The sequence below is a fragment of the Triticum urartu genome, chromosome 3A, assembly GCF_056163025.1.
Source record: "Triticum urartu cultivar PI428250 chromosome 3A, HENAU_Tu73, whole genome shotgun sequence".
In the NCBI taxonomy this organism is placed as follows: domain Eukaryota; kingdom Viridiplantae; phylum Streptophyta; class Magnoliopsida; order Poales; family Poaceae; genus Triticum; species Triticum urartu.
Window position 1 is genome coordinate 117,747,988 of NC_141875.1, and position 23,684 is coordinate 117,771,671.

The window sequence follows — 23,684 nt, forward strand, 5'->3', positions numbered from 1 at the left end:
ATTGGTTATTGACCGGAGACATGTCTCGGTCATGTCTACATAGTTCTCGAACCCGTAGGGTCCGCACGCTTAAAGTTCTGTGACGATCGGTTTTATGAGTTTATATGTTTTGATGTACCGAAGGTAGTTAGGAGTCCCGTATATGATTACGAACATGACGAGGAGTCTCGAAATGGTCGAGACATGAAGATTGATATATTGGAAGCCTACATTTGGACATCGGAAGAGTTCCGGATAAAATCAGGATTTTACCAGAGTACCGGAGGGGTTACCGGAACCCCCCCCCCCCCCGGGGGGGGCTAATGGGCCTTGTTGGGCCATAAGGGAAAGAGAGAGGTGCCGGCCTAGGGCAAGCTGCGCGCCCCTCCCCTCTGGTCCGAATTGGACTAGGAGAGGGGGACCCTTTCCTTCTCTTTCTCTCCCTTCCTTTCCCCCTCCTAGTAGGAGTAGGAAAGAGAGGAATCCTACTCCTACACCAACAAGGGCCGGCCGGCCTCCCCTTTGCTCCTTTATATACAGGGGAAGGGGGCACCTCTAGACACACAAGTTGATCACAAAGATCTCTCCCAGTCGTGTGTGGTGTCCCCCTCCACCATAATCCACCTCGGTCATACTGTAGCGGTGCTTAGGCGAAGCCCTGCCACGGTAGCTTCATCAACATCGTCACCACGCCGTCGTGCTGACGAAACTCTTCCCCGAGCTCTACTGGATCGTGAGTTCGTGGGACGTCACCGAGCTGAACGTGTGCTGAACGCGGAGGTGTCGTACGTTCGGTACTGAGGATCGGTCGATCGTGAAGACGTACGACTACATCAACCGCGTTGTCATAACGCTTCCGCTTAACAGTCTACGAGGGTACGTGGACGACACTCTCCCCTCTCGTTGCTATGCATCACCATGATCCTGCGTGTACGTTGGAATTTTTTTTGAAATTACTATGTTCCCCAACACCAGCATATCATACAACATGGCGTTAACCAAATCTATTCGAGTAATTTTTTTGTTTGGCAACCACGTTTGATTTTGGTGAATATGGAGGTACCCTCTCATGACTAATACCATGTCCCGCGCAAAATAAATTGAATTCTTTCAAAAAGTACTCTCCACCATGATAGACCGAACTCATTTAAATTTATTTTCATCTTCATTTCCAACCTTTGACTTGTAGATTTTAAAGTATCGTAGAGCCTCATACTTAGTGTTTACAAAATACATTATATAGTGGAATCACTATCAACATCATGAAGTATTTCTTTCCATCTCTAGTCAACACATCATTCATCTCAAAGACTAGAATGTATGATATCTAATGGTGACAAGTGTCTCTCCTTCATAGCCTTGTGAGGCTTGCCAGGCTGCCTTGCTTGCATTGTTTGAGTTGACAATGATGTGTTACAACAACATCTCTCCGGGCTCTTCCTACCTTGACAACGTCTATGATCGGTGAGGAAAGATTTGTGTTGTCAGGTTTATTACTATCTTGGATCGTGAACTTTGATATCTTGTTTTGCTTTGTTCTGCTATAAGGTCTGCTTTGTTCAAACCTCTGAACTCACAATGAAGGATTGCAATGGTGCATTATTTGGCGTGATCCTTTAATTTATGTTTCTTCAACAGTTCGATCTCGTTGCTAATGGCGAATGACTATTACGATCTTCAAAATCTTATATGCAGAGGCAATTACTAGTATGTGGCTTTCACTTGTTGTCTTTACTGTTTATTTATTTCATTTTTTAATGTCTGGCGACATTATGTGTCAAACTATCCTTAGAGCATCTCCAATAGATAATGTAAAAGTTGGTGGCTAAAAAAGTTTAAGGTAGAAGTGAGAAGTTTCTTGGGCACCCAAAAATTCTCAGTGGTAACAAATGATGTAAAATTGGTGCTCTAAATGGCTTTTTTCTACGGGTGCTTTTTGCATATAGTTTTTTTTTTTTTTGGCAAACATCGGCCCTCAAAAGAGGGCACCACACTTTATTATTAGCAACTTAGGCGGTGTACAGAGATCAAGTCTCCTCTAGGAAAGGATATAAAAACCATTTTGAAGTTACATCCCGAGTCTTTGTTGCAAAGAAAATTACAACTAGAGGAAGTTCTACTAAAGAAAACTTTCTTTATAATATTATGCGCCATAAGATTTTTTGCATATAGTTGGAGCGGCATTTTGGGCACAAGGTGTGAGTAAAAGGCTGTCTTCCATGTGGTCCTGCGTGATGAAAAAAATTGCGGTGGCCGCAGCTGGTGCTGCAAGTATACAGTGTGAAAACATTTATACTCTCGTTTTCCTCCCCTAATCCTAGGTGGCGAGGACAGACTCTCCTATTTAGACTTTACCGCGAACCCGTGGATTTACCTCCATTCTACATGCCGCTCCAGCAGCTGGTGGCGAGAGGGAATCCTGGTGCCTTCACTCTAGTTGGTAGTTTAGGTTAGGGCTTTTTAGTCTTAGCATGTGCGGCGCTTGGATGGATGGTGGCACTTCTTCGAGTTTGTCTTCCGAGCTCCAGTCGTCCTCGAGTTCATCCATCTAGACGTAGTCGACGGAACTCCGGTAGATTCCTGTCGTATCCTTGGGGTGGTGATGTTAGGGTTTTTTGTCATGTGGCGCAATTTGGTGTTAGGTGCTTCAGATCTATGCAAGGATTCAACGGGCAACGACTACGGCTCCAAGGTGCGGCACGTGCACGAAAACTTTTAGGCTGTCATCAATAAGGTCAAGCAGACTCTGATTGGATAAAGGGCGCTTTTATTAACTCAGAATGTAGCATCAAGTGGATACAAAGCCTAATGAGTGACACCCAGCCTCTGCATAGTTAAGATGCACACAACGTTAAACAAACAGTCTAACAAAGTATATAAGAAAAGGACAAGTTGGCAACAGTAAAGCCATATAAGTTCGAAACTATACCAATGTGGAAGGAGGAGGTGGACCGATCCAAAGATTATGTTGCCGTGTTGGGTAAAAACTTTCCTGGCCACCTGCCCCAACCGCATACACATCGCCTTGAACAGCGATTGATACTCCGTTCGCTGTAGCATAGACCACATATAAAGCCAGTGCGTACAACGGTAAATAATCTGCATAGGAGAAGAGGTTTTGCCATTCAAAACACAATCGTTTCTACATAGCCAAAGCGACCATAATAAGGCTAACGCTCCTATCCGTATTAGTGTATTAAAAGTATTTGGTATACTATCAAGCCAGTGACCATATATATTGGCAACACTTGTGGGCGGATATAAATTGGACGCTATTTGGATGACTGGTCATATAAAACGCGCAAACTTGCATTGACGGATACAAGCCGACTCTGATAGGGGAGCGGCGTCAGCGGCTCGTTCCGATGGCTATAGTGGTGGTTCGGTGGTCTCAAAATCTCGATATGATTTTTATTATGTTTAAGAACTTTGTATTTCAGATGTTTTAATAATAGAACTGATCCTTTCCGAAAGAAAAATGCACTGCGAGAGGGCTTTTTTTGGCTGCCTAAGCAATCTATCACTACATGAAGCACCGTTTTTAACCAAAGCACCGTAAACAACAGTTTATGGCGCAGCAGATGCTCTTAGAACGTCTCTAGTGGCTTCCGTAAATGGCGGTCTATGTTAAATTTAGACTACCATATGCCAAAAAACGTCTTCAATAATTTTTTTATTGCGTCGTCTAAAATTTAGACAGTGTCCAAACTAGCTACCTGTCGTCCACATTTAAATAACCAACTCACAATGTCAAAACCAAAAATATTAGCTCATGAGCTCGTCCATGCACCAATTCGGAGCAATTGGAGGACGTCGGCAGGGAGGCGGCCGCGCTGACGCTGGTCATGGAGGCTGTTGCGCCTGAACCGCCGCCTCATTAGAGTTGAACATGTTGCTATTGTTTATTTCTCGTAAATTATATAGGATGTTACTAGTGCTGAACTTAAAATAATTTCGCTGCTGGATTATTTTCTCCTTTGTATGTCTTGTAGATGAAAAAATAAATGAAAACAACTCAGAAATGACCAACATAAGATATTTAGAAAATATAGCTGCTATAAGATACTATTAAAATATATGAGAGAGAATATAGACATCATATATATAGACAATCCGCTGGAAAACTTAGGTTGTCTAAAAAAATCTTTTTACACCATTGTGTACATGTAGATATAGACTACCAAATTTAAACAAGCTACTAGAGATGCTCTTAGACTGCAGCAGCTAATCTTTTATAATAATAAAAAATAAAATATACTCCACGTAGAGATGATCGGATCTGCGTGTGCCTTTTAGAAAAACGTAAACGGTCCATCACCTCGCGATCCCCAAATCCCCGAAAATGGACAATCGAAACATGTGCACAGTGGAGAAGCGCGGGCGCGTCCACCTCATCACCCTCACCGGCGCCGGCGAGCACCGCCTCGGCCCATCCCTCATCTCGGCCCTCCGCTCCGCCGTGGCCACCGTCCGCGCCTCCCCCGGTGCCGGCGCCCTCGTGCTGGCCGCCGAGGGCAAGTACTTCTCCAACGGCTTCGACCAAGCCTGGGCGCGCACGGTGCCGCCCCACCTCCACGCCTCCATGAGAGGGGCCTTCCGCGCCCTCGTGGCCGACCTCCTCGCGCTGCCCATGCCCACCGTGGCCGCCGTCACGGGCCACGCCGCCGCCGCCGGCTGCGCGCTGGCCCTCGCGCACGACTCCGTCGTCATGCGCGCCTCCCGCGGGTTCCTGTACATGAGCGAGGTCGACGTCGGCCTCAAGTTCGCGGACTACTTCGCGGAGCTGCTCCGGCAGAAGGTCCCCGACGGAGCGGCCAGGAGGGACATGGTCCTCGGGGGGAACAAGATGACGGCGGCGGAGGCGCTGCGGCTAGGCATCGTGGACGCGGCCGCGGACGGCGGCGTCGAAGACGTGGTGGCCGCGGCCGTCGCGGCGGCCGAGGTGCTCGCGGCCAGGGGGTGGGACGGGGAGGTCGTGGCCGAGATCAGGAAGGCGATGTGGCCCGCCGTGTGGGGCAAGGTCAAGGACCACGGCGCCGAGGCGGCGGTAGCGCGGCCGCGGCTGTAGGCTCCGGTGTACGAGGCCACTCCTTCTGAAGAATTGGCTCTGAATCCACAGCAAGCCGTAGATCTACGAACTTCAGCTGGGAGCAGAGCAATGTTCAGGAACTGCTCGAGCAGAATCGTCCGGCCAAGAAGATCGCAGCCACCGGCGACATGTGCTGCTGGTTTTCCTTGTACTCTGACCGAAGCTCTTTGATCTTCGATTCCGGTTTCGTTGCATGTGGCGTGTGCTGTTGCTCTGACCGAAGCTCTTTGCTGATAGACTGAACTTATGAAGCATGACTGCATGAACGATGAACTGCTTCCGCGTATATGGTGCACAGCATGATCGCTGCACACCAGATCTGGTAGAAAGTCCGAGACTGATCTGAACCCGGACAGTTTTCTTGATGAAAGTGAGCAACTCCCTATAAGATAGATGCTTTGCATATTTCAATATGGGCTATATATGGACATATAATACACTAAAACGTGTCGGTGTACATCTAATTTAGAAGAAAAAAAGTTAGAACATCTTATTATTTGTGAGCGGGGGGAGTATTTCATAAGACTATCATTTGCCTTAACTCACTCTCCGAATGCCGCAAACACTTCTTTTGTTTCGACAAAGGCATAAGTTTTGGAGAATGGACATCTGGCTCTCGGCCTCCATGGAGGCATTTTCTTGAACAAAATTCAAAATTCAAACTTTTTGGTTTTAAAAAAATCTGAAAAAAAAATTGTGCAAGTAAACACGGATGTTATGTGTATGTGTGTGAAATTTCAGGATGAAAAACGTTGAAATGCGACCTGTACAAAAAAGACAAATTCATGGCCTCGGAGGATGAATAGTATCATGTGTTAAAAAGCACTGGATTTTTCTTTTTTACATAGCCCTCATTTCAACGTATTTTACACTAAAAACTTACACACCTAACCTGTGTGTTATGCCTTCATGTACATCTGTGTTTTTTTCAGAATTTTTTGAAACGTAGAAAATATGAAATTTGACGAAATTCAAATTTTCAAAAGCGAGCTCCATGGAGCTCGGCCTCCATAGACAATATTCGTAAGTTATGCCTCATTTATTAATCAAGGAGAATAGAGTTTGTTTACACGGCAACATAATACAAAAAAAAGGCTACTACTCTCCCGGTAGTATTGAAACCAACAACTCTTTTCCCCACGATCGCCCGAAGCATAGCTTCATTCTTGATGATGCCAACAAAATTTGACGGTGATGCGGACTTGTGGCGGAAAACCCGTGCGTTCTTCTCATTCCAACTAGTTCAACCAACGAGGATAGCAAGGAATGTCATAGCTTTTCTATTTGGGACGTGCAAGCCAGATAGGTTGATCCACCATTCCTTGATAGAGTGTTCCAAGCTCCACGTGAAAGTGTCAATGCTCTCGACACTTGGTGAAAAGTTGTAACACTGATCCTTGCTCTCTTTTACAGAGCGCACATAGGCCATTTTTGCCACCCATGTTTAGCCAATTTGTCTGCGGTCCACAATATACTTTGGAAGCCAAGCAAATAAGTTGACCCTAGGCAGTGCCCAAGCCCTCAACACCAAGTGTTTCATATACAGAGGCTGCCGAATAGTGCTTGCACGCCGTAGTAATGTCGTCCTCAACATTTTCACTGAGGAAGTCATTGATGAGCACCCAAAGGACAATGGATTCCTGGATACGATCCGCGATTAGGTTGGTGGAGACTTTGATCCTGAAAATCCACGCATCATCCTCCTTTAAAGCTTCACACCTTCCATTTTTCCCTTGTGAAACTTGTAGTCCCAAAAAGGGGCTTACGCGCCGTTGTCAATGGTGATGATGGTCGAGCATCATCCTTCAAAGCTTCACACCTTCCAAAATTTCCTTGTGAATGTAACTTGTTGTCCCAAAAAGGGGCTTACGCGCCGTTGTCAATGGTGATGATGCTTCAAAGCTTCACACCTTCCATTTTTTCCTTGTGAATGAAACTTGTAGTCCCAAAAAGGGGCTCAGGCACCGTTGGGGTGATGATGGCCGAAGCATAGAATAAGTCAAGGTCCAACTCAGCAAGGACTACCCGTTCCAACCCATATCTTGGTTGGTTGGTTCCTTCCACTCACAGCAAGGCCATCTCAACCTACGGGCCCTCCCAAACTTGTTGGTATCCCAATTGACCTGTCTCCAGCGTGTCAATTTTAGCAACAAACCTCACTGTAGGATGTACATGGCCTTGGAACTTGGAAGTGGGGGATAATCACATTTCCCGACTTGCCGAAAACCATGCGCCACAACTGGGAATCAGGCAATGTAACAGAAGAACAATCATTTGGTGCAGGACGACGACATTTACATCAGGGACAAGGGACAAAACATGGGAGCAGCCATACTTACTGCCGCATTACAGTACCACTACCACCAAGCATTACAAAAATGTACTTAAAACAAGTCACAGCCCTAGGCATTAACATATGTCTCCACCTCCTACATCATTGCTCTTACCTACTAATAATAAGTAACAACTCAACCAACATGTGCCGCCATGTGCTTAAACATGGGCGACACCGGCAACAACAACAAGGACGATTCTTCCAAGGTCAGGTAATTTACATAGTTGTACTTCTTTCACTGGCACTGGCACTTGCACTGGATCGGTCTCTCCTCAGGATTTAGGAGAGAAGAGTTGATTCTTCGATGATGGCGGACAAACAAAAAATATGGGGCGATGCGGCGTGCCCGTCTAGCTCCCAGCATGGGCGAAGTTGAGGCCATTTTGCCGTCGAACATGTTCCGGAACAAGCCTGTTGATGAGCTCTGGAGAGGCGTTCGCTAGCTGCATTGCCAGAAAAGAACATTGATGAGCACAGCACGTCAAGAGCCCAAGAGGGTTCTTTCCAGGCTAGCAAAGACATGGCACAGCCTTCCTAATTATTGAACTGATGTATATCTTGAATGAGACATGTGATCATGTGCCTGAAACCAGTCTAGCTATTTTTCTATAACTTAAATGGTGGCTGCTTGAACAGTGTATCTTTTACTTACTTCAGGTTTGAAGTTGAACAGAGGAGGGAATGGGCGGCCATTCGGCAAGCGCGCATTCGGCTCACGTAGCTCATCAAAGAAGGAATGTGCACATGCATCAAGCTGCACAGGAAAACAAACACATAAGAACGTTTAAAACTGAACAGATTGCTGGTTTTCAAAGATTACGTTGTTTTCCAGCTAAAGTAACAGCATTAACAGAGACCCTTTTCTAGGTGGAGCACTAGCTGTAGTTAACAAGCACATGTGACTATAAAGTTGCACCCACTCTCTATCAGTCAAGACTCATCAACATTTAGTTCTGGACCACAGGATATCATAATTATAATGCCAATGCAGGACCAGAAGCTAATCAGTGACTGAAAGCTAAGCATTGATGCTTCCAAGAACTCCAAAAAATAATCCTACTCCCACAAAGGTGCAAAAGAGCCTCCTTTTATAGTTAATGATTAAATAACTGTACACATATTCTCACAAAAAAAAGAATAATTAACTGTAGTACAACATTTTAGATTTATGAGTCAGAATAGACAAAACCATGTACTAGTATCACACACACAAAAAAACGCAGAGGTAAAATAACCTGAGTACACCCCATTTAGTATTTATCCACCCAGCCACTTAGCACAACCTTTAAGAGCAATCGCAAAGCCGAGCACGGAAAAACTTACAGCGGTGCAACGTAGATTTGGTGAATACTGGAGAAGGCGGGAGGCAAGATCTATAGCTTCAGCAGGCATTCTCTTGTGGAAAATCTACGGACAGGAAAGTAGAGCAACTCGTTAGCTGCAGGCACATTTTTAATTCATAATTGATTGATGGTGTAGAGAAGCTGGTAACTAATTGACATGCAAGAGGGTGTGGACTCAATACCATGCAAGTATAATGACATGATGCAGTTGATTCAACATAAAACTTAACGGATGTCTACCTTGTGCCAAGGATGAGCCTTAATCTGAGGAAACCTGAATTCGGTATAGTTGGGGTTCATGCATCGAATTTCCTCACGGGTTGGAGTACCAAGAACCTGCGATAACATCACATGGCTTTAAGAAACACCCATGGCAGAAGAACACAAGAAGACAATGTTGCATGTCAAACATCAGGCAGTACCTTGATAATTTCCACTAGCTGATCAACCGCAGTCTCTCCTGGAAACAGAGGCTGACAAATACAACACATAGGGTGATCAGAATCACTTCATGGACAATATAGTCTAATCAATGTACCCAAACAAGGCCAAAACTCCTTAGAGAAGGTAACCAACCTGACCAAGAAGTAACTCTGCAAGAACACATCCAGCTGACCATATGTCTATTGAGGTTGTATATTCAGTTGCACCAAATATGAGCTCAGGAGCACGATAGTAACGAGAGCAAATGTATGCTATATTGGGTTCACCAGGTACCTGAAACAAGAAGAGGGCAATGGTCAATACATGTGGTAAGAACTGAAGACAGCGGAAATAACCAAATTGACGAAAAAAGCTGATGCAAGTTTTCATACGACCAAGGTCATGCTAGGCAACCTTGCACCAAGATAAAGATGCAGTTTATGTATGTTGTGTCGCCTACAGGGCAGTTGGGAGTAATGAATAGAGCAGACAGCATACAGATAGCAGTGTGTAATGAACCCAATTTGGAAAACAAGATCCAAGTAGACAGCCAGACACCAATTATACAATGGATCAATCATGGAAATGGACTGTCAAGTATGGGAAATTTTGTCCCTTTCCACTGTTGTATTAAAGCCAACTTTAAGCTGCGATTTCAAAACTCAGGACATACTCGCAAGACTGGACATCTTACACGTTATCATGGGGAAAATAGCATATTATTCTTTATAATGATAAATAATGGCATAGATCACATGCTATGTCAACAGTATGACCAGTCAGACACTAGATGTCTAGAACAATTCAAAACTAAATGCAACACTGAATTAAACTACTGATTCTTAAGGGGGAAATCAACATACCAGAACTTTTGCGCTTCCAAAGTCACAGATCTTGACTTGATGGGTTAGAGGATCAACCTGTATTGGCAAGAGAAGAGACCAATTCAGGACCAATTATGAAATCGTACAAGTAACGAGATCGTGTTCACATAACACATACCAAAACATTTTGTGGTTTCACATCCCTGTGGCAAACTCCTGGAACAGTGTGAACATAAGCTAACCCTCTAAAAAGCTGCAAACAAGGCAGATGATACATACATTAGCAGAGCAAAAAGGCGGTTATTGGCGGCCAGGCAAGTGTAATATGGTGGTTCACAGACCTGATACATGTAGAGCTTGACATAGATAAGCGGCATCCGCTGGTTGGCATTGCTGTAGTGCTTGAGCACACGGTATAGAGTCTCAGGGACATACTCCATGACAAGGTTCAGGAAGAGCTCATCCCTGCTTGTGGTGGAGAAGAAGCAGTGCTTCAGAGAGACGACATTGGGATGGTCCATGGAGCGCATAAGCTGCAGCTCACGGTTCTTGTAACGCCGGTCCTGCAGCACCTTCTTGATGGCCACAGTCTCTCCAGTCTCCAAGCACTTAGCCTACATGTGAGAAGCAGTTGAATTCGATAAGCATTGCATCAACTAATTGGCAACAACACATAAAGCAAAAGCAAATGATGAGACAACGGGACCGTACCTGGAAGACAATCCCAAATGAACCAGTTCCTACCACTCGCTCAGCCATGTAGCTAATTGTCTGCAATCAGGATTAAGACAACATAAAAATGTATCCTCTAAAAACAACAAACTGAGCACACAACAAGTAGCGCTTAGAACATGATTTCAGTATGCGCTTTAGCCATAACACGGAAACCAGGCAGTAGATCGAGCGATAGCCACATAATTTCTCTGCCGCACACCAAATCGGTTGGAAATGAAGGAAAGGCTCTGTATCTGGTCAACAAAGCCCGCAAAATCAGCTGATTCGCACTAATTTCCTGGACGAATCGCCACCAGACCACCCCACCCCTACCCCCCAAAAAAGTAGAACACAGGTTAAAGCTAAACATTTGCTAGAGGCCACAAATCCCTTAGCGGAGCGAGAGGCCACGGCACCAACAGCACAGGAAGGGGAACAACCGTGAGAAGAGCAGGCACATTTGACCAGAAGCGCGCGCGAGAACGAGCAAGAGGAACATAAAATCGAGAACACGCAAGCTGCTCACCCTCTTGGGCTCGCCGTTCTTCCCGCCGATGGTGGTGGAGATGATGTGGCCGGTGACAGGGTCGCCGCCCTCCGTCCTCGCCTGCAGCACCAGAGCACGGAGCATTTAGCGAAGCAAGCGGGCAAGAGCAGCGGATCGGCCCCCAGCCGGGGCTCAGATCCGGAACAGGCCCCAGATCTGGGGGGGGGAAGCACGGGGGGTTACCTTCTCGGCGGCCGCGTGGGCCGGGACGGCGGCGGCGAGCGGGGGCGGCGCGTCCAGCACCATGGGCTCCGGCCCCGGCGGCGCCTCCATGGTGGGGTAGCGTGCGCGGGGGCGGGGGCGGGGGGTGGGGGAGGAGCGAGCCGCGGGGACACCTACTAGAGGGGAGGGGAGCTGCTGCTGCTTTGCTCTCGCGTTGGGGATTGGGATGGTGGTGGTGCGTGCTTTTGACCGGTCAGGGAGGCTGCGGGGGGTGGGGGGTGGCTGGCTGGCTATGAGTACTACGAGATGCCGCTCTGGACAGGTGGGGGAAGCGGTAACGGAGAGAAGCGGTTAAGCTAGCGGAAGGTCAAGCCGGGCGGATGGATTAACGTAAACCTACGGCTACTGAGACGTTGCCCCATGCATTACCGCCAGCATTTAATTTATATATTTATGCAGGATTTTCGCGGGAAATTTATATTATAATGATTTTTTTATTTTTGACATTATTCATAATGGTATTTGATAAAATAATGCAATTTGATAAATTCATATCCATCTTCAAGCTTAAGCCGACGAGAAGGCACAAACAAAACAGTGCGGCCTCGTCATTGTTATTGTCGATGTTTGACTGCGGCTTATGTTTTGTAGGAAAATATTTATTTATTTTATCGCTTTGTTGGAACGGACGTTGAATTAGTGCTAGCGGCAACGTTTAGTTAACGCCGTCAAGAAAACGTTTGGTTCTATTTTTTGGATAGCATTTGTTTTCTATTATAATTGGACATAATTAATCTTTTTATTCGCAGATAAGTCGTGCCAGCGACTCCAGCGATAATCACGTTAGTATTGCTAGCAGCGCTTAATTTCGTTTGCTAGCAGGGTTTAATTTTTGGCCATAATGGGATGGACGACGATCGGCGTGGGTCGACCAATCGAAACCGCTAATCAAATCCTCCCTAGCAATCAGATGCAATCGCGTATCGCCGTAGGATTCGAGTACCAAAATATTGGCTTGTGCCCCTTCTTGCATACTACACAACAGGGCACTTGAGTGAAAACCACGTTACTATTGCTAGCAGGGCTTAATTTTGTTTGATGGTACGATTTAATTTTCGTTCATAATTGGATGGGGGACGCTCGGCATGAGTCACCGATCGAAACAGTTGATCGGTAACCTTCCTGTCATCAGATGGAGTCGAGCACCGCCGTCGGATCCAATCGTACCAAAATAATCGGCTTCTGCCCTACCTGCACCCCTCACAATGTGCCCCATATTGCACCATCTTTATTGCAACCATGACTTGCACAAAACCTCGACGTCGGCATTGCTCTGTCGTGACCTGCGGTCACTGTCGAGGAGGACGCTCACCGTAGCAAAGCGCTCCCACACATGCAGCGGCACTGTGACAGCTCACGACAGCTCAGAATTTGTCGCAACAACGGGGGCTGCCGCTCACAGCATCGCCGAACGTTACAACATGGTCGGACACCATCGTAACTCACTGCACACTGCTTGCAACATCCCCGACCTTGCTTATAGGTTGTAGCTGCGCGTGCGTCGTTCACAACATGATCACCCGTTGTCGCATCTCGTCGGCAAGTCATCACGGCACTGTTGTCAAGGTTTCACGGTACCATCTGCATGTTGTCACGGCATATCACGTCTCAGGTCGCAACATCGTCGACTTGCCCTTTGCAACCAGTACATCATTGTCCCGTGTCGCGGGACGATGTGCCTCCGGTTGAAGCATGCAACACGGCAGTGTGGGCTCGCACCATCGATAATCGACTCATTGCATCACGAGTCAAGGACCTACACAACATTGACGCTCATAGTTCATAACAACGGGTGGCCTCATTCTAGGATCGTTTAGCATGGTATAAAGGAGGTGAGTAGACTATAGAAAAATTGAAGGAATTGTTTTCCCAATTTAAGTTTTCATGACAATTTTATGATTTTCTATCGGTAGCTTATCAATTGCCCTACACATCAAAGCCTAGTAAAGTATAGTAACCAAGGACAAACACTCTACAGGTAGAAGTAAGAGTATAGTTATTAGACGAATGCAAACACATGGTGGCTTTATAAAAAAAACTCATGGATCGGATAGTTGGCGTCATCCTGCTCCACGTTCACGGAGTTTTCGGACCACTAAGGTCATAGAATCACGGAATTCCTGATTGTGAGTTTCACAAAGGAACGAGTGCATGGATGACTATCGTCCTCTAAGGGTCCATGAAAGATAAACCAGCATATGTCATCGTGGCTTATGACCACGAAGATCTAACCTCACTTGGGGTAGATCTTCATGCGGTAGGCGATCTCTAGGCATATAAAAACCTCTTGGTTTCTTCACAGCTTGAAGGCTCTCAAGCACATAGTTGACCAAGGAGGCGCACACCCCTACTAATTGTGAATTGTGTTGGAATTTTTCCGAAGAGGACAGGATGATATACTACGGTAGAGATAAGTATTTCCCTCAATCATTAACCAAGGTTACCAATTTTGTTGGAGAACCACACAGAACCTCGTGAACAACACCTGCACACACAAAAACAAATACTTGCACCCAATGCAAACAAGAGAGTTGTCAATCCCCTTGACAGTTACTTGCAAAGATTAAATCTCGTAGTGGTAGATAATAAAGTAAATTGCAAAACAAAATAAAAGAAATAAAATTGCAGCAAGATATTTTTATCCTTTAATATATGATAAAAGTATATACCCGGGGGCATAGTTTTCACTAGAGGTTTCTCTCTCGAACACATAGCATATGGTGGGTGAACAAATTACTGTTGACCAATTGATAAAAAAGCGCATAGTTATGAGAATATTCAAGGCAATGATCATGTATATAGGCATCACGTCCGAAACAATTAGACCGACTCCTGCCTGCATCTACTAATATTACTCCACCAATCGACCGCTATCCAAGATGCATCTATGGTATTAAGTATAGAACAGAGTACGCCTTAAGCAAGATGACATGATGTAGACAAAGTAAATCTGATCAATATGAATAAGCATCATCATTTTATCCATAATGGAAAAAATACAAATGCATGTCTTGTCCCTTTCTATCACTGGGATATAGAGCACTGCAAGATTGAACCCATCACAAACCATCTCTCCCGTTGCAACATAAATCAACTTAGTTGGCCAAACCAAACATAAATCAACTTAGTTGGCCAAACCAAACGAATAGATCGGAGAGAGATACAAAGTTATAACAATTATGCATAATAAAGTTCAAAGAAGACTCAATTAATATTCATGAATAATCAGATCATAAACCCACAATTCATCAGATCCCAACAAACACACCGCAAAATAAAATTACATCGGATAGAACTCTAAGAACATCGAGGAGAACATTGTATTGAAGATTAAAGAGAGAGAAGAAGGCATCTAGATACTAGATATGGACCCGTAGGTCTATGGTGAACTACTCATGCATCATCAAAATGGCGGCAAGGATGATGTAGAAGCACTCCGTGATCGATTCCCCCTCCGCCAGAGTGCCAGTAAAGGCCTCAAGATGGGATCGCGGAAGAACAGAAGCTTGCGGTGATGGAAAAAGTGTTTTGGGTGGCTCTCTATTGGTTTTCCAATATATGAGAATTTAGAAAAGGGGAATTAGGTGAGACGGAGCCACGAGGGGCCCACAAGGTATCCGAACGTGCCTACCCCTGGGCGCGCCCTATTGCCTTGTCGTCTCCTCGTTTGCCTTCTGATCTCCTCCCAAAACTTTTAGGGTCTCTCTTGTCTAGAAAAAAATTGTCAAAAAGTTTCGTAGCGTTTGGACTCCGTCTGGTACTGATTTCCTGGAAAATCAAACACAGGCAAAAAATAGCAACTGGCAGTAGGCACTGTGTTAAAAGGTTAGTCCGAGAAAATGATGTAAAATAGCATATAATTGTTTATAAAACATCCAAGATTGATACTATAGTAGCATGGAACAATCAAAAATTATAGATACGTTGGAGACTTATCAAGCATCCCCAAGCTTAATTCATGCTTGTCCTCGAGCAGGTAAATGATAAAAACAAATTTTTTGATGTGGAATGATACCTAACATATTCATCATGTAATCTTTCTTTTATGGTATGAATATTAAGATCCAAATGATTCAAAGCAATAGTCTATAATTAGATATAAATACATCAATACCCAGGCATGCCAACAAACAATCATGCCTTTCAAAAAAAGTGCTAAAGAATTCTATCCCTACAGAATCATATAGCCTTGTCATGCTCCATCTTCTTAACACAGGGTATTTATCATGCACAACCCCGATGGCAGACCGAGCAATTGGTGCATGCTTTTTATCGCGCTTCAGCTTTTTCAACACCCACGCAATATATGAGCGCAAGACATGGACATAGAACTATGGTTGGATAGAATGTGGTGATAGAGATTAATAAGAAGAAGTCAAAAAAGAAAGACAGTCTCACATCGATTTGTCTAATCAACGGGCTATGGAGATGCCCATCAATTGGTATCAATGCGAAGAGTAGGGATTGCCATGCAATGGATGCACTAAGAGCTATAAGTGTATGAAAGTTCAAACTACATAAGAGTTACTATTGGAATTATTTCGCGAGACAAAATTCACATCTACGGGATCATTATTTTTCTCAATCAAAGTAGACAATGGTACATCATTAGGATCAATATGAACACTTTTACTAGCAATTATTTTCATAAGCAGATCTACTTCATCACTCAAAGTACTAATTTCTTCAATAGAGTTCACTTCTTTGCTAGTAGGAGTTCTTTCAGTATGTCAATGTGAATAATTTGCCATAATATTATCAAGCAATTTGGTAGCTTCTTCTAAAGCAATTTCCATAAAGGTACCTCCCGCGGCGGAATCTAAAAGATTTCTAGAAGCAAAGTTCAACCCACATAAAAAAAATGTACGATCATCCACAAACTTAAATCATGAGTTGGACAATTTCTTATCATTAATTTCATCCTCTCTGAAGATTGGGCAACATGTTCACGCTCAAGTTGCTTAAAATTAATAGTTTGATTTATAAGAGAAATAATTTGCGCGGGGGGAAAATACTTGGCAATAAAAACATCTTTACACTTATCCCAAAAATCAATACTATTTTGCGGCAAAGATGAAAACCAAGTTTTAGCACGATCTCGTAGTGAGAATGAAAATAATTTTAATTTGACAATATCATTATTATTTTTATTTTTCATATCACACAATTCAACGAAAGTGTTGAGATGGGACGCATCATCTTCATTAGGACTACCAGAAAGTTGTTCTTTTACAACAAGATTTAACAAAACAACATTAATATCACAAGACTCCGCACTAATGGCTGGAGAAGCAATCGGAGTACTAATAAAATTATTATTAGTATTGAAAAAGTCACGCAATTTGGTATTTTCTTTATACATAATGACAAAGCAAACAAACAAGCAAAGAAGGCAAATGGAAAATATTTTTGTATTTTTGTAAAAACATTTTAGAAGTGCCGGAGATGAAAACGAGAGACAAATGGCAAATAATGTAAATGCAAGGAGATGAAAGTTTATGCAATGGTACTTGATAGATGTTGATGATGTCTCCTCGGCAACGGGCGCCAGAAATTCTTCTTACTACTTGTGACCTGCGTTGGGATTTTCCGAAGAGGGGAGGATGATGCAGTACATTAGAGATAAGTATTTCCCTCGGTTAATAATCAAGGTTATCAATCCAGTAGGAGAACCAAGCAACACCTCGTTAGCAGTACCTACACATAAAATAACAAATACTTGCACCCAACGCAAACACGGATCAAATCTTAGTGATAGATAGATAAATTAAACAAACACAAATAAAGTAAATAAAATGGTAGCAAAGTATTTTTGGATTTTAATATATGATAAAAGTGTAAACCCGAGGCCCATAGTTTCCACTAGAGACTTATCTCTTGAAAATAGCATACGGTGGGTAAACAAATTATTGTTCGGCAATTGACAGAAAAGTGAATAATCATGATGATATTGAAGGCAATGATTATGTAGATAGGCATCACGTCCGAGACAAGTAGACCGACTCCTGCTTGCATCTACTACTATCACTCCACACATCAACCACTATCCAGCATGCATATAGTGTATTGAGTTCATAAAGTACGGAGTAACGCCTTAAGCAAGATGACATGACGTGGACAAAGTAAACTCACGCAGGAATAAACCCCATATTTTTATCCTTAATGGCAACAATACAAATACGTGTCTTATCCCTTTTTGTCACTGGGATATACATCACCACAAGATTGAACCCATTACAAAGCACCTCTCACATTGCAAGAAAATCAATCTAGTTGGCCAAATCAAATCAATAGATCAGAGAGGAATACAAAGCTATGATAATGATGTATAAAAGAGTTCAAAGAGGGCTCAAATAATATTCATGGATAATCTGATCATAAACTCACAATTCATTGGATCCCAACAAACACACCGAAAAAAGTGATTACATCAAATAGATCTCCAAAGAGAGAGAAGAAGCCATCTAGCTACTAGCTATGGACCCGTAGGTCCGTGGTAAACTACTCACACATCATCGGAAGGGCAGCAAGGTTGATGTAGAGCCCCTCCGTAATTTATCCCCCCTCTGACAAAGTACCGGAAAAGGCCTCCGGATGGGATCTCGCGAGAACAAAAGCTTGTGGCGGCGGAAAAAGTGTTTTGGGTGGCTCTCTGCTGTTTTCCCGAGTTTAGAGAATTTATAGAGGTGTAATTAGGTCAAACAGAGCAACGAGGGCCCCACAAGGCACCAGGGCGCGCCTACCCTCCCTGGGCATGCCCAGGTGGCTTGTGGACCACCCCTTCGTCTTCTGACACTCTCTGGAAGCTTCTAGGGTCTCTTATGTCCAGAAAAAATCATCAAAAAGTTTTGTGGCATTTGGACTTCGTTTGGTACTGATATCCTGGAAAACCAAAAAAACAACAACTGGCACTTGGGACTAAGTTAATAGGTTAGTCCAAAAAATAATATATAATTGCATATAAAATATCCAAGATTGATACTATAATAGCATGGAGCAATCAAAAATTATAGATATGTTGCAGACATATGAATGGCATCAATTATCGTCTGGCCAAACACATGTGACTTTGTCATGGGGATGCTGAAACACAATAACGAGAAAGAAGAACAAAACCTGCAACGAGGATTTTGGTATAGTGAGCATAGTGATGACTCAGGAGGATGCCGATGCATCCTGGGTTTTGTGAAGTATCGCGAAGCAAAGGGAACAACACATGATAACCAAAGGTTCACTAGAATATCATTCGTGTACTCAAAGGGACCGATACAGATGTCCATGGTCCCGCTGCCGGTCATTGAACAAACGATTCCGTTCATGTCTATGAGTCACCGAACCTACGGGGTCATAAGCTTAAGGAAGTCACGATCTACCTAGTGTTAGTAGGATGGGAGTCATGAGAATATATTTTTGGAATTATTTCATGAATATTCAGAATAGTTCCGAGAGGATCCGGAAGCGTTTCGGGGTTACCGGAAGGGTTTGGGTGAATATCGGGTAATACTGGGTATTATTGATATATTATATATAGGTGAAAAATGTTTTCGGAAATGTTTACATATATATATTGTTGGGGAGCGTAGTAATTTCAAAAAAATCCTACGCACACGCAAGATCATGGTGATGCATAGCAACGAGAGGGGAGAGTGTGTCAACGTACCCTTGTAGACCGACAGCGGAAGCATTAGCACAACGCGGTTGATGTAGTCGTACATCTTCACGATCCGACCGATCAAGTACCGAACGTACGGCACCTCAGAGTTCTGCACACGTTCAACTCGATGACGTCCCTCGAACTCCGATCCAGCCGAGCTTTGAGGGAGAGTTCCGTCAACACGACGGCGTGGTGACGATGTTGATGTTCTACTGTCGCAGGGCTTCGCCTAAGCACCGCTACAATATTATCAAGGTGGACTATGGTGGAGAGGGGCACCGCACACGGCTAAAAGATCCAAGAGATCAATTGTTGTGTCTATGGGGTGCCCCTCTCCTCCGTATATAAAGGAGGGGAGGAGAGGGCCGGCCAAGGGGAGGAGGCGCGTCCAAGGGGGGAGGGAGTAGGACTCCTCCTTTTTCCTATTTGGAGAGGGATAGGGAAGGAAGAGGAAGGAGGGAGGAAGGAAAGGGGGGCCGGCCCCCTCCCAGTTCGGATTGGGCTTGGGGGGGAGGGGCTCCCTTGCTCCTTTCCCCTCCTTTCCACTAAATCCCATTAAGGCCCATATACCTCCCGGGGGGTTCCGATAACCTCCCGGTGCTCCGGTATTATCCCGATCTCACCCGGAACCATTCTGGTATCCAAATATAGTTGTCCTATATATCGATCTTTACGTCTCGAACATTTCGAGACTCCTCGTCATGTGCGTGATCACATCCGGGACTCCGAACTACCTTCGGTACATCAAAAACCATAAACTCATAATATAACCGTCATCGAACTTTAAGCGTGCGGACCCTACGGGTTCGAGAACTATGTAGACATGACCGAGACACGTCTCCGGTCAATAACCAATAGCGGAACCTAAATGCTCATATTGGCTCCTACATATTCTACGAAGATCTTTATCGGTCAAACGCATAACAACATACGTTGTTCCTTTTGTCATCGGTATGTTACTTGCCCGAGATTCGATCATCGGTATCTCAATACCTAGTTCAATCTCGTTACCGGCAAGTCTCTTTACTCGTTCCGTAACACATCATCCCGCAACTAACTCATTAGTTGCAATGCTTGCAAGGCTTAAGTGATGTGTATTACCGAGTGGGCCCAGAGATACCTCTCCGACAATCGGAGTGACAAATCCTAATCTCAAAATACGCCAACCCAACAAGTACCTTCAGAGACACCTGTAGATCACCTTTATAATCACCCAGTTACGTTGTGACATTTGGTAGCACACAAAGTGTTCCTCTGGTAAACAGGAGTTGCATAATCTCATAGTCATAGGAACATGTATAAGTCATTAAGAAAGCAATAGCAACAAACTAAATGATCAATTGCTAAGCTAACGGAATGGGTCAAGTCAATCACATCATTCTCCTAATGATGTGATCCCGTTAATCAAATGACAACTCTTTGTCTATGGCTAGGAAACATAACCATCTCTGATTAACGAGCTAGTCAAGTAGAGGCATACTAGTGACGCTCTGTTTGTCTATGTATTCACACATGTATCATGTTTCCGGTTAATACAATTCTAGCATGAATAATAAACATTTATCATGATATAAGGAAATAAACAATAACTTTATATTGCCTCTAGGGCATATTTCCTTCAGTCTCCCACTTGCACTAGAGTCAATAATCTAGATTACACAGTAATGATTCTAACACCCATGGAGCCTTGGTGCTGATCATGTTTTGCTCGTGGAAGAGTCTTAGTTAACGGGTCTGGAACATTCAGATCCGTATGTATCTTCTAAATCTCTATGTCTCCCACCTGGACTTGATCCCGGATGGAGTTGAAGCGTCTCTTGATGTGCTTGGTTCTCTTGTGAAATCTGGATTCCTTTGCCAAAGCAATTGCACCAGTATTGTCACAAAAGATTTTCATTGGACCCGATGCACTAGGTATGACACCTAGATCGGATATGAACTCCTTCATCCAGACTCCTTCATTTGCTGCTTCCGAAGCAACTATGTACTCCGCTTCACATGTAGATCCTGTTACGACGCTTTGTTTAGAACTGCACCAACTGACAGCTCCACCGTTTAATAAAAACACGTATCCGGTTTGCGATTTAGAATCGTCAGGATCGGTGTCAAAGCTTGCATCGACTTAACCATTTACGACGAGCTCTTTGTCACCTCCATAAATGAGAAACATATCCTTCATCCTTTTCAGGTATTTCAGGATGTTCTTGATCGCTGTCCGGTGATCCACTCCTGGATTACTTTGGTACCTACTTGCTAAACTAATAGCAAGGCACACATCAGGTCTGGTACATAGCATTGCATACATGATAGAGCTATGGTTGAAGCATAGGGAACATCTTTCATTCTCTCTCTATCTTCTGCAGTGGTCGGGCATTGAGTCTTACTCAACTTCACACCTTGTAACATAGGCAAGAACCCTTTCTTTGCTTGATCCATTTTGAACTTCTTCAAAACTTTGTCAAGGTATGTGCTTTGTGAAAGTCCAATTAAGCGTCTCGATCTATCTCTATAGATCTTGATGCCCAATATATAAGCAGCTTCACCAAGGTCTTTCATTGAAAAACTCTTATTCAAATCTCCTTTTATGCTATCCAGAAATTCTATATCATTTCCAATCAACAATATGTCATCCACATATAATATCAGAAATGCTACATAGCTCCCACTCACTTTTTGTAAATACAGGCTTCTCCAAAAGTCTGTATAAAACCATATGCTTTGATCACACTATCAAAAAGTTTATTCCAACTCCGAGAGGCTTGCACCAGTCCATAAATGGATCGCTGGTGTCGGTGTCAAAACCGGCAGATCTCAGGTAGGGGGTCCCGAACTGTGCGTCTAAGGCGGATGGTAACAGGAGGCGGGGGACACAATGTTTACCCAGGTTCGGGCCCTCGCGATGGAGACAATACCCTACTTCCTGCTTGATTGATCTTGATGATATGGGTATTACAAGAGTTGATCTACCACGAGATCATAGAGGCTAAACCCTAGAAGCTAGCCTATGATTATGATTGTTGTTGTCCTACGGACTAAACCCTTCCGTTTATATAGACACCGGAGGGGGCTAGGGTTACACAGAGTCGGTTACAAGGGAGGAGATCTACATATCTGAATTGCCAAGCTTGCCTTCCACGCAAAGGAGAGTCCCACCCGGACACGGGACGGAGTCTTCAATCTTGTATCTTCATAGTCCAACAGTCCGGCCGAAGGATATAGTCCGGCTGTCCGAGGACCCCCTAATCCAGGACTCCCTCAGTAGCCCCTGAACCAGGCTTCAATGACGATGAGTCCGGCGCGCAGATTGTCTTCAGCATTGCAAGGCGGGTTCCTTCTCCGAATACTCCATAGAAGATTTTGAACACAAGGATCGTGTCCGGCTCTGCAAAACAAATTCCACATACCACCGTAGAGAGTATAATATTTCCACAAATCTAATCTGCTGACAACTTTTCATAACGTGACATCATGCCATGGCCTGTTCATTATTCGAACCGTTTTTCTCAACCAGCTACTACACATATTGCGAGGCGGTTTTCTTGGCACGTCTTGTCGAAGCAGAGATCGTGTCCCCTTATCATGGGATTCTCATCAATACGGGTGTGGGTAACCCAACCGCACCATCAATTACGGCGCTTGGGGAATAAGCGAGTTTACCAGGCAGGTGGGGAGGCGCATAGCCTCTTCCGCCCTTATAAAGGGACAAGGACTCCTCCTTTTCACCCACGCCTTCTTCTTCCCTGCCCATCCATTCTTGCGCACTCGTGCCCCTGCACCCAAGTTCGCATTTTCTCCGCAAAACCACTCCAAACATGTCCGAAGCGGGAGGCAAGTGGATGGTCTCCTCTGTTATGGAGGAGAACATTACGAAGCTCCGGGAAGCCGGATACCTGGCCGCAGATATCGCGCACCGGCTCCCAGATGCAGGGCAGATCGTCCCTACCCTCGAACCCTACGAAAGAGTTGTATTCCTTACCCATTTCGTCCGTGGGCTGGGATTTCCCCTCCACCCATTTGTTCGCGGGCTCATGTTCTACTACGGGCTGGACTTCCACGATCTGGCCCCCAATTTCATCCTCAACATCTCGGTGTTTATCGTCGTGTGCGAGGCCTTCCTTCGCATCAAGCCCCACTTCGGCATGTGGTTGAAGACCTTCAACGTTAAACCGAAGGTGGTGGTTGGCCAGCAAGCGGAGTGCGGAGGCGCCATGGTTGGAAAAATGCCCAACGTCACCTGGCTCGAAGGCTCCTATGTGGAGATAGTGAAGGGGTGGCAATCGGGGTGGTTCTACATCACCGAGCCGCGTGACACCAACTGGGTGGCGGCCCCTGAATTTCGATCCGGCATCCCCACGCGTCTCACCTCCTAGAAAGAGAAGGGTCTATCCTGGGGTTCATCGGTGGAGCTGATCGGACTCTAGAACTGTGTTAAAAACATGATAAGCAAGAAAATCAAGCTTGTCAACGTGGTCCAGGTCATGCTCTTCTGCCGGATCCTCCCGTGCCAAAGACGGGCATTCAATATGTGGGATTTCGACCTGGCTAAGCACCAGA

The 23,684-nt window shown here is 44.6% G+C and overlaps 2 protein-coding genes across 2 annotated transcripts; one reads left to right on the forward strand and one right to left on the reverse strand.

Annotated features, from left to right (window-relative positions):
• The first annotated feature begins 4,145 nt into the window (after nt 1-4,145).
• LOC125548106 (enoyl-CoA delta isomerase 2, peroxisomal) lies at nt 4,146-5,341 on the forward strand. Its single transcript, XM_048711786.2, has one exon. The coding sequence runs from the start codon at nt 4,322-4,324 to the stop codon at nt 5,045-5,047; it is 726 nt and encodes a 241-aa protein (XP_048567743.1). The 5' UTR covers nt 4,146-4,321; the 3' UTR covers nt 5,048-5,341.
• Nucleotides 5,342-7,324: 1,983 nt separating this feature from the next.
• Nucleotides 7,325-11,664, reverse strand: BIN2 (Protein kinase superfamily protein). The gene is made up of 12 exons (XM_048706421.2): nt 11,438-11,664; nt 11,234-11,314; nt 10,705-10,764; nt 10,335-10,607; nt 10,172-10,246; nt 10,033-10,089; nt 9,323-9,463; nt 9,169-9,219; nt 8,987-9,082; nt 8,727-8,810; nt 8,056-8,157; nt 7,325-7,846 (listed from the first exon to the last, which is right to left on the reverse strand). The coding sequence occupies exons 1-12, from the start codon at nt 11,525-11,527 to the stop codon at nt 7,754-7,756; spliced, it is 1,203 nt and encodes a 400-aa protein (XP_048562378.1). The 5' UTR covers nt 11,528-11,664; the 3' UTR covers nt 7,325-7,753.
• Nucleotides 11,665-23,684: the final 12,020 nt, after the last annotated feature.